Source organism: Hakea prostrata, chromosome 5 (assembly GCF_041222555.1).
Source record: "Hakea prostrata isolate BN-2017 chromosome 5, UWA_Hpros_2, whole genome shotgun sequence".
Taxonomy (NCBI): Eukaryota; Viridiplantae; Streptophyta; class Magnoliopsida; order Proteales; family Proteaceae; genus Hakea; species Hakea prostrata.
This window is the reverse complement of record NC_142604.1, coordinates 49,551,870-49,563,916: the sequence shown is the minus strand read 5'-3', so window position 1 is coordinate 49,563,916 and position 12,047 is coordinate 49,551,870. Positions and strand designations below refer to the sequence as shown.

The 12,047-nt window shown below is 37.0% G+C and overlaps 1 protein-coding gene across 1 annotated transcript; it reads right to left on the bottom strand.

The window, feature by feature from the left end:
• Nucleotides 1-6,632: 6,632 nt before the first annotated feature.
• On the bottom strand, nucleotides 6,633-7,943 carry LOC149016338 (putative F-box protein At3g25750). The gene has a single exon (XM_089156734.1). It carries the CDS (start codon nucleotides 7,941-7,943, stop codon nucleotides 6,633-6,635), a length of 1,311 nt encoding a protein of 436 aa, XP_089012860.1.
• Between the last annotated feature and the right edge of the window lie 4,104 nt (nucleotides 7,944-12,047).

Genomic DNA, 12,047 nt, shown 5'->3' with positions numbered 1-12,047 from the left:
TCTTATACCATGGTTGTCAATATCCGATCTATATGGTTACTCATTAATACGGTAATTTGTTAATGTGGCAAAAAAAGTGTCACATCTGCCCACTTAATTTCTTGTAGTGCATTGGCTTAGCATCTGTGGTATTCTTATTGGGAAATGTTGGTGACATGTACTTGTATCTTCATATATCCTCCTCCCATCGAGCTATCATTAAGTGATATTCCAAAAAATATAGAAGTTTGGCCATGGAAATTGTGGTTATAACTATGCTCTTTTTTCATATTTCTTCCATCTTTGGACCATTTCTAGTGATCTTTTGAAATCAAACTTCAGCTTCTCCAACTCCATTTCAATGTTCACAAAAGAACCATCTTGCTGATTAAACCAGAAAGAGAAGCTTTCAGCCATAGTCCCAAGTTCCCAAGTTTTTCAATACAACTAATTTTGAATAAAACAGTGTTCTGATTCTAACATAATATGATAAAATCAGTTCTAATTTTCTTGTCATGAGAATATTTATTGGGATTCTTGTTGACCCACATTTTATTATTACAAGATTAAAGTTTGGTTTTGTTTTCTCATTTCTTACTAGGATAATAACCAAGAAAATCCATGATCATTAATGAATGCAGCAAATAAGAGGATTGCAAGCGACACTTGGACAGGATCGAATTTTTCAAAACTACAATCAGGCTCCTCATCAGACTGCAGAATCATGAACACAATTAAGACTGGATGTTAAGAGAAACAGTTAAAACAGCACAGAAACAAAATCGAAAACAGAGATGTCAAATTCCAGATAAGGCTAAAACGCCTGGTTGAGTTGCTCTTTGAAGGGGTGTTACTTTTGCTGAAAAAACCCAACTTGATTCAAAGGTTGGATCTGTCAAGGATAAAGGTTGAATTGGCAAACCACAATTCAGATTGAAATGGAAGTACAGGAATATTGAAGTCCGCATACGGTAATGATTATAAACTGAACAGAATATAAAATAACCTCTATCAAGTTCAAGTGTCAAGACCTTAAAGCAATCCTACTTGGCATAGGACTTCAATTGGAAAAGTGATTGGGTAAAGCTCAGAAAGCAGTGCACTAACTACACTGCTCTGGCATTCCTTGCCAACTCCACTGGCTTAGAAGACCTAAAGGAACCATAGGAAGATTTCTAGACCAATCTCTCAACATTTTCTTGGCTTATGGTTGTATGCTGGCAAAAAGAATGCCATCAAATCTTTTCTTAAGTTGTTATAATAGGTATGGAATCAGGTCTGGAAATTCAAAACAAATAATGAAGGGTGCAATACAGATTGGAAAAATTCTGAAATCAGAACTGTATATCATCTCCAATATAGAAAATCTTCTGAGAGAAGGATTGATGAATGGAAAAATCAAAATCATGATTGAGTAACGGAAGAACACAAAGCATAATGGCACAGAGTCTTCCCGATGCAAGGTGTCAGTTAGGTTCACTCCAGTAACACCTTGATTCCACAAGGAAGAGCATGGATTTTTGTTCGCGGCAGAGCGGACATTGTCCGCTCACTGCCACGAATGTGACACCTGTCTACTTAAAATCCAAAGGCTAGAAACGAAAATGCGGGGGTATGAATGTAAATAATTATTTGGTTTTACACTTTAGGGTTTAAGTAATTAAATTTACAATCAAAACCCTCAAAATCGATGAAACCATTCTCGATCAGATTTAAGGAACCCTACTTCGTTGAATCAAGAAAACATTGTGATAAACCTTCCTTCTCAGGCAACGGCGACGGCGACGACTATGGCAACGAGGGTAGCTGCTTTTCCTAGACCCTCAACCCTTCCGCTTTCAGGTAACAATCTAACCCTTTGTTCTTGCGGTACTTTTGATTGTCGTTAAGTATGGTGTAACCCTATATCTGCTAGATGATTTATGCAAATCAGGTAACCTACAATATCCATATAGCCTAGAATCAAGCTTTAATTCAAGAGTTTTATTAGCCATTATATGACCGTTGGAGATCTTTGGAAAATATGACCGTTGGAGATCTTTTGAGAATATGACCGTTGGAGATAATATGACCGTTGGAGATCTTAGATTATATGACCGTTGCAAATAATTTCTTTCCTTATGTATAGCATGTTACATTTATTTTATTCTTTACTTGATTGTATTATATATATACATGAAGAAGTAATACAAAATCACTTCTACACAAAATCATCTTAACATGGTATCAGTTTAGGATGATCCAAACCTTTTCAAGTGACGCTATTTGTTTTTTTCAAGAGCAGTCAATGATCCCTACGTTGTTGTTTTCTTTCCGCTGCCTTTACAATGACGGATCCATCTATCAATGCTCTTGCTACAGCTGCTGTTGCTTCCACTAATGATGTTTCCATCAACTTTGATGGTTCTTCTCCATATTTTCTACATCATTCGGATAATCTTGGTGCTATACTCGTCATGCAGCTTTTACACGGCGATAATTATCCCATTTGGAATCGTGCAATGCGGATGGCTCTTGAGGCCAAACATAAGCTTGCATTTATCGATGGCTCCTTACCTAAACCCACCGCTGATTCTTTGGAACTTCACGCATGGACACGATGCAACAACATGGTCCTTTCTTGGTTGCTAAATGCTCTCTCACCTGATATTGCTAATAGCATTCTTTACATCTCTACTGCCCACGAGGTTTGGGATGATCTTCGTGATCGTTTTTCTCAAAAAAAATGCTCCTCGAATTTTTGAGATCCGATGTAGCATTTCTAATCATCGTCAAGGAACCTCTTCTTTGGCATCTTATTATACTATTCTCAAGGGTTTTTGGGATGAAGTCGACTCATACAACTCTTTCCCACCCTGCACTTGTGGTCTTTTGTCAAAACACATTGATCTTCAACGACAAGATCGCTTACTTGAATTTTAATGGGCCTTAATGATTCTTATTTTTCTGTTCGAAGTCAACTCCTTTTGATGGAACCCTTGCCTAACATCAATCGTGCTTATTCTCTTCTATTGCAAGAGGAGCGTCATCGCCTCCCTCATGGTTCCCTCACATGAGTTACCATCAATGTCCTTTATCATTTGTGCATGCAATTCAGATTCCCGTTGTTTAGACACGGTTGCGGATTATTCTGCGTCCATCTTCGTTCACATTCTAAAAATGGTAAGAAGCCTATGTCGCCATCACTTCGGTGATTTTTGATGACGATGGAACCTTATGGTTCCAGGGGGGGGGGGGGGGGGGGGGGGGGGGGGATTTTTTTTTTTTTTTTTTTTTTTTTGGGTTTTTTTTTTTTGTTTTTTGGGTTTTTTTTTTTTTTCAGATTCTCGTTGAACAATTTTTGGACGCATCACACGGTTATCCTCCCAAGAGCAACAATACACACATTAAATCAACATCACCTGGACTCTCTGCTCGATCCTTTGCTGCCATCAACCCAGGAACAAATTCTGCCCTCTCCTTTACTTCGGCACAGTATCATCAATTATTGGCATTGATCGAATCGGGTAATCCCACTCCTTTAGCAAATGCTGCGGTAATTCCCCTTCCCCATGGGTTATTGATTGGCGGGCAAATTTTCATATGGCTTCTAAGTTACAATTCTTTAACACTGATACGGTGGTTCCTTATACATCTCCGATTACATTACCCAATGGTGAAACAACCCTTGTGTCCCATTTAGGGACTTGCACCCCCACCACTTCCATCTCTCTTAATAATGTCTTATTTGTTCCTTCATTCCGTTTTAATTTATTATCTGTTAGTCAAATCACTAAAGCTCTCAATTGTTCGGTAACATTTTTTCCTCATCATTGTGTCTTTCAGGACTTACCAACGAAGAAGATGATTGGATTGGGTAAAGAGCATAATGGCTTATATTATTTGGAGTTGCTTCCCTCCATTATTGCAGCCTCATCCACTCATTCCCACTCCTTTGATGTGTAGCATTGGCGCTTAGGCCACCCATCTCGCAACATTATTAATTCTTTATCACATTTTAATTCTTGCATTTCAGTTTCTAATAAATGTGTTTGCACTATTTGCCCTTTGGCAAAACAAACCCGGCTACCTTTCCCATCTAGCTCCATATCCACTTCATCTTCTTTTGATTTAATACATTGCGATGTTTTGGGTCCTTATTATATTTCTTCTATATGTGGTGCTAAATATTTTTTGACTATTGTGGATGACTATTCTCGCTATACCTTGGGTTTTTCTAATGAACTTCAAATCTGACACTTGGTCTTATTTGCATGATTTTTTTGCAATGGTTAAAACTCAATTCAATTTTTAGAACAATTAGTCATGTACTCATTAATGATAGAAGATATGGATAACCATCTTATAAAGTTGTCGTAGCTGATTTATCAAATCCATTGCAAAAGGTTGTGCAATCACTGAAGAAATTGAAGAACTCCGAAGATTGTCAACTGCTGAGTTGAAACTCTAATACGTCCCAACTGCATTTGGTTTCTAATTCTAATATGTTCTATGTGTTTTTTTTTGGCGTTTATCGTATTATGGGTAGCAGTAGATTCTAAGAACTGGCGGAGTGGGGTAGGTGGTGAAGGAAGCTCTTGTATTAGTTGAAGGTGATGCATGTGATATTTACGAAGTTCTAGGGTGGGGGGTGGTTAGAAACCCCTTCATAAAAGGCCGAAATTGCTTTGGAGGGATTCCAAAGCTGGAGCTTGAGTCCTTGAATTCAATGGAGCAAGGGCCCTACTCATGCCCTATGATACCACAATAATACCAGAAAAGTAGGAGGCATTCATATTTTATAATAGCTTCATAACTCATACCTAACTTTCACTTGACTGAGATGGATGTTCTTAGGGCTCTTGTGATATCCAGCTTCACACGACGGCCAAGGTGCTGCTAGCATTCTTCCAAAGCGAAGGCCTGAACTGTCATCACCTTAATGGGGGAACCAAATTTTGCACAAGCTGAAAGCAGGCTTCAATAGAGATGAATTCCTGAAGGAGAGAGTGGAACTGGACCCAAATATCACTGTACTTGAACTCTCAAAGTCCCTAACCTGTTCCGTCCTTCAAGGACTTTTCAAATTAGTTGCATAAGATTGTAGCAAACATAGTTCTGGATTGGCATCGAGGCACATGAAAAGTGCAGCAGCAGGAATAGTTCAATGCTGAAGATATAGTGGAAAAACAATTATATATTTGTTGTTTCTAGATTTCTAAAAAGGGTCTCAAGTTGCATCATACTTAATTACTTAAAAATAAACTTTAAATGGTGGAAATACTAGTGGCACTGAAGAAGGACTAAATATTACCAAAGCCCTGTTGGTGGAAGGAGGCTATGAGGTTCTAAGGTGGGTACAATATTTTCAAGCAAGAAGCCCAATACCAGCATTGAGTCCTAAAATCTTTTGCTGGGTGAACTTAATAGTCCTTGAAGGACGGAACTTAATACAATTCATATTTTGCTGGGAGATATTTTATTATTATTATTTTGGATTTTTACGTTATTTCTTGCACTTTTTAAGCGATTTCTCTCGCAATTCTACAGCAAAATCTTTAAAATTAATGGACATTCTTACCAATTATATTCCAATGATTTAAGACTCAAAAGGTAATGTGATAAATGTAATTAGGAAGATAACCTGCGTAGAATAATTTATGAAAATAATTTAAATTAAGAAGACATTTTATATAAAATCTTCAAAATTAATGAGCAATCTTACCAATTATATTCTAGTGATTTAGTCCTCAAAAGCCAACATGCCAAATGTGGTTAGGAAAGAGTATATACGTGAAATAATTATTGAAACAATTTAAATTATGAGGGATTTCGTAATAGATTTTTCAAGAGTGAAAGGGTAATCAGGGTAATCATTCCAATTATGTCTGAATGATTTAGTGATTTAGTCCTCAAAAGTTAACATGCCAAATGTAGTTAGGAAGAGTATATACATGAAATAATTTATAGAAATAATTTAAATTATGAAGGGATTTTGTAATAGAATCTTCAGAGTGAAAGGATAATCATTCCAATTATGTTCGAATGATTTAGGCCTCAGAAGGTAACATATTAATTATGGTTAGACATGAGAATTTAAGTGGAAATATTTATAGGAAATAATTCATATTTGCCACATATTTATCACACGTGGCGAAATATACCGAACGGGAGGCGAAATATCGCCCAGATTTAGCCCGATTTGCTGGGTAGCGAACCCGGCGAACCGGGCGAAACTTTGTTCCTTGGTCTGGCAATTTAGATTAATCTAACTAACTTAACAAACACTTGAAGAGAGAGCCCTCTTCCAAATGAATATTGTAAAAACTTGGAAGGCAATCAACAACATGCATTAATAGGATAAAAATTAAAGGGGAACCATTTCACTTTTTTATTTTTTTTATTTTTAGGATGGAAAGTCACTTGTATCAATCAATATAAGCATTAAAAAAAGGAGAAAGCAATATAAGCATTAAAAGAAAAAAGAAAGCAAGAACAAGGAAGAGAGAGCCTGAGCCTCTCCAAGATGAACACTGTGAAAATTTGTAAGCCAATTGACAACGTATGTATTAGTAGGATAAGAATAAAAGGAAGCTGTTTTACATAAATATGTAAGCATAAAAAGTAGAAAACGATTAAGGACATAGCCCTCTTCAACACAAATCGATCACCTTCTACCAAGAAATTGGAGCGAACCAAATGGGCAGAGATATGTTTGAATGAACTGTGTAAAGAAAGTTGTCTTCTAAGGGGAAGATGCCTATTTCTTGGTCGCAATTTAAGCCTCCTTCTGTGAAAAGATCGGAATTTAGGTGTGCATCGACGAAAAGTACGCAGTTTCCTTCAAATCCAGGGCAGTGAAGTGATGAGAGGGAGAAACTAGTATTTGTGCCAACAAATAACGTTTGATCACCCAAGTCCTTTACCTTAACCCAACGCAGATGTTGTAACTTGAATATCTCTAGCATAAGAGTATTTTGAAAACAACCACTACGCTTCTCAACACGTCTTATAACCATTAGCAGTTCCCCATGACATTCCACCAAATAGAGATACTTACCCACCAAATCCATCTGGTTCTGGCTGATATCCACTTGTTGATCAGGAGGAGCAACAATGTGACAACTTGTTTCTTTTGGCTGATCAGGACCTAATTCCAATAGTACAAGATCACAGTTGTACTTAATGCCATACAGTTTTCCATCATAAACAATAAAATCTTCATATATTTGATAATCATCCATCACATGGTCTTCTTTTTTTGTCAATGCAGTCCACGCCTTCTCCCCTGGTCTACAAAATGCAAGGAGATTTCTCCAATAAAAAACTAAGACCAAACAATCATCCACAATATTGTTGTTCTTGTTTCCATCAACATCATCCGAATTAGAATTAGAAGAAGGGTTAGCAGCAACAGCTGATGCAGTAGGAAGAGACAACAACATAGCCTTCTTAATGTAAGTCTCCTTGCTATAGTCAGGAAATAGCCTTCTTAATCTCCTTCTGGGACGAGGTAAAGTAGATTTATGTGGAAGTTCAATACGAACCCCAGTAAATGGATTGAAAAGAAACATGTATCCTGTAGCCCAACAGAACATTATCAACCATCCCATGTTAGACCCACAACATATAGTATCAGGCATTGCAGGCATTCCTAACCTAACAACTTCTCCAGAGTCCCTCCTGCAAAACCCTCGATGATGATGATCATCATCGAATGAAAGCATCAGCCATGGGAATTGATGTAGTTTACCGAAGAATTGATTCTCATGCCGTATTTGTATTTGTATTTTCTTGGCAGCAGCTGCAACCGAATGCCAGAACCTGCACGCTGCATTGAAGCGATGAAAACTTACGCAGTCTAATTTGTTTACTATCAGAATCAGGAGATCCTCTGGAAGGCGGCCAAGTAGCGCCGCCGCATCATGGCTGCTGCTGCTGCGTATGGGGTTGCTGCTGCAATTGTCGTTGACGAAGGAAGCCATTGAATTGAATTGAACTGAACTCAGAAATCAGAACCTCCTCCACAACACAACACAATACAATTCCCCCTTTGCCCGCAATTTATAACGATATAGATACTAATTTGAAACGGAAACTAAGAAATTAATACCATACATTTTTTTTTTTGGTAAAATTAATACCATACATGCCCGTATGGAAACTGAGAAATTAATACCATACATACCCATACGGAAACGGAAACGCAATTAGGGATTTTTAGATTTCGTTTCCGATTAGGCATTTAATACCATATAGGGCTGCAACTGGGCCGGGCTGGGCCGGACTTTTGTAATCCCAAGCCCAGCCCTATATGGTATAATTGGAGCCCATTCTCGCCCTGGCCCTAGTTCAGGGCCAATAATTATTGTCCCTGGCCCTAAGCCCTACAGGGCCAAGCCAAGCCCATTCCCGCCCTAATTGGCCCTAGTTGGGCCGGGTCGGGATGGGTTGGCCCTGATTGGCCCTGATTAGCCCTGGCCCTAATTGGCCCTGTCCCTGTCCCTGGCCCTAATTGGCCTTGTCCCTGGCCCTGATTGGCCCTGTCCTTGGCCCTAATTAGCCCTAGCCCTCGCCCTGACCCTGATTGGCCCAGGCCCTAATTGGCCTTGTCCCTAGCATTAATTGGCCATATCTTTGGTCCTAAATATCAAATGTAAGACATGTAGTAATTAAAATACATATTAAAGTAATTAAATACTTAAATTCCAAACTCAATTCTGAAAAATAAAATATTAAAGATGTCAACAAATAATCCAAAACTTAGATTCAATATGTATTTAACTATTTATACCCATTTAGATTTTAGAGAAATAGAGAAATCCAAATTTCTAGGGTTTTTTAATTTGCTCTCTCTCTCTCTCTCTCTCTCTCTCTCTCTCTCTTATTCTGTTTTTTCATGAAATAGAATAAGTAGAGAGAAGAATTGTAATTAAATTTAGGCATATTTTTATTCTGTTTTTTCATGAAATAGAATAAGTAGAGAGAAGAATTGTAATTAAATTTAAGCATATTTGAAAGTCAAGTCAATTATAGAGAATGTCACACAAACTCTTTTTGTAAACTTATAAACATCAGAGATTCATAATTCAAAAGGAATCTGATAAATGAAAATTTTATCTTCAAAGTCAAGAATTTAAGCCGTAGGTAGGTATGTTTTCATTCACAACTGTTCAATAAATTGATATCTTTATTCAATACAAAAAAAAATCATATTCAAAACCTTGTTAATAAGTAAATCGACAATAATTTAGTATTCAATTTAGTATTCAACAAAAAAAAAGTATTTTTTTCATAGTTAAAGAAAATGATGTTTTAGTTACAAACATAGCTATATGTTTTTAATAAGTTTTTTTGAAATATCACAGTAGATTTGTTAGATATTCATGATGAGAAGTTAGGGTATAGATTTGTTAGATATTAATTCTTTATGTAATAGTTTTTATTATTTATAATATATTATCTCGCCTTAGTCAAAAAACAAAATCCATATTTTATTGAACTAAAAATGACTTTGTTGGAAAAATAAAAATTACCTTAAAAATAATATAAAAAGTGAATTTATAGTCTAATATGATCAAAGTGACTAAATATCAAAATCAAGACTCATATCAATGTTAGTATGAAGATCAGGGTAAAAATCTAGTACTGTAGTACATGATCATCGTCAAATTAATATTAAGATTAGAGCCAAAATTAGGTTCAGGATCAAGGCCAAAATCAAATAGATGCTTATTACATTGGTAATGAGGTTATAGTTTATTTTTATTAATTTTCTACAAAACATGATCATGTTTTTAAAATTTGACATGTGTCAAGTATCCACCTATATGTATTTAATCCCTCTCCATGTGGGTGGAGGGTCCAGAGTCTTTAGACTCAAATCAGGGCCAGGATCAGGGTCAGGGCTAATATCAGGGCCAAGATTAGGGCCAGGATCAGGGCCAGAATCAGGGCCAAGATCGGGGCCAAAATCGGGGCTAGGATCAGAGCCAAAATCAGGGCCTGGGTCAGGGCCAAAATCAGGGCATGGGTCAGGGCCAAAATCAGGGTCAAGATCAGGGCTAAAAATCAGGGACGAGCCGGAATGGGCTGGGCGGGCCAGAGAGTAATCCCAGGCCTGCCCTTGGCCCTAGTTCAGGGACAGAATATTTTGGCCCTAACCCGCCCTTAGGGCCAAAATCTTTAGCCCAAGCCCTATTCGGGCTCAGGGCCGGGCTTAGGGCAGTCAGGGCCGCCAAGGCCAAACTTGCACCCCTAATACCATACATGCCCGTATCACAATTCACAATTCTAGATCCGAATTAAAGGCCGATGGATTTTTGTTCGCGCATGACCCGTATGCCCGTATCATCATCATCTTTTGCAATTTGCACCACCGATTAGAAACACGTGGCAGTTTCGTAATTTACTTATCTAGAATAATAATAAAAAATCCTGGAAATAGTGGTTAGGCTGTTGATACTCAGCCTTCCCCAAACCCTACTACAAAGTGCAGGTACAAAGTGCAGGCTTGTGCACTGGGTTGCTTAAGGGCTTAGGTGGCTCTCCAATGCATATGGTCTCTAGTCTAAAATGGTCAACCTGGTGTCGAAGACTTCCACAAAAACAGAGTCCAAGGGGAAATTTTCTTACACAACCTTACCCTAGCAATTTTTTCTGGGAGGCTGTATCAATGCCTTGACCTCAGGCTAACATGTGGTCCACAGATCACTAACCAACGCCTGCCCCTGCATAGGATCCCTAGTCTCCTCCCAAAAAAATAAAAAATAAATAAAAAATAAAAAATTGTGGTGATGAAATCACCACATTCCTATTTTTCAGAAATTCCTCCACTTATTCTTGTGCTATGGGTAGCCAGTGAAACTTTTCGAAATATTTGATTTAAGATTTAAGGGGAGGTTTTTCGTCTCAAAATAAAAATCTAAATAATATTAATTACTCATTCGGGCATTTCTCGAAAGGATACAATTGCTTGGAATTTGACCAATTGAGATATCTGGAAACAATATTTTATTATTTCTTCATTTGAGAAAGAGATCTTTATTCTATTTCTATATTATTTCTAGATCCAATGACTAAACAATTAATTAGAAATTAAAATAAAAAAGAGAATAGATCCATAGGTTCGAAACCTTGTTATAGAACTTATGCTTGATTGAAATATCAGATCAGATAGAGTCAACAAATGAGGTGAGTTCATTAACCATTCATAGATTCAAAATGCCAAATTTACTCCCCTCCCATATCTTGCATCTATAGTCTTTTTACCCGGGTGTCTCTCTCTCATTTAATAAATGTCTGGAATCTTGGATTATTAATTGGTGGAATACTAGGCAATCCAAAACTTTTTTAAATGATAGTCAAGAAAATAACGTTCTAGAAAATTTTGTAGAATTATAACAACTATTCCTCTTGGACGAAATGATAAAGGAATACCCAGAGCCACATATACAAAAGCTTTGTATAGGAATTCACAAAGAAACGATACAATTGGTCAAGATGCACAATGAAGGGCATATCCATACTATTTTGCACTTCTCGAAAAATATAATCTCTTTCGCTATTCTAAGCGGTTTTTCTATTCTGGGTAATGAAAAACTTGTCATTCTTAATTCTTGGGTTTAGGGATTCCTATAAAACTTAAGCAATACAATAAAAGATTTCTCTAATCTTTTATTAAGCGATTTATGTATCGGATTTCACTTGCCCCATGGTTGGGAATTAATGATTGGCTCTATCTCCAAAGATTTGGGATTTGCTCCTAATGATAAAATTATATCCACTCTTGTTTCTGCTTTTTCATTTATTCTAGATACAATTTTTAAATATTGAATCTTCCGTTATTTAATCGTCTATGTCCGTCACCTGTAATGATTTATCATTCAATGAATGACTAAAAAAGGTCCACCGCCATTATCATTAATCTGATCACAATCTTTCTTACTTTGTACATAGTACATGAAGTATTAAAAATCTTAGGCACTCATTATCTTTCTACCCACACAGGGTATTCTTCCTATATTTCAGGAAAACTCTTCCAGTATAATACTAGAATTGTGGATAGGGAATTTTCCTAGCAACCTACC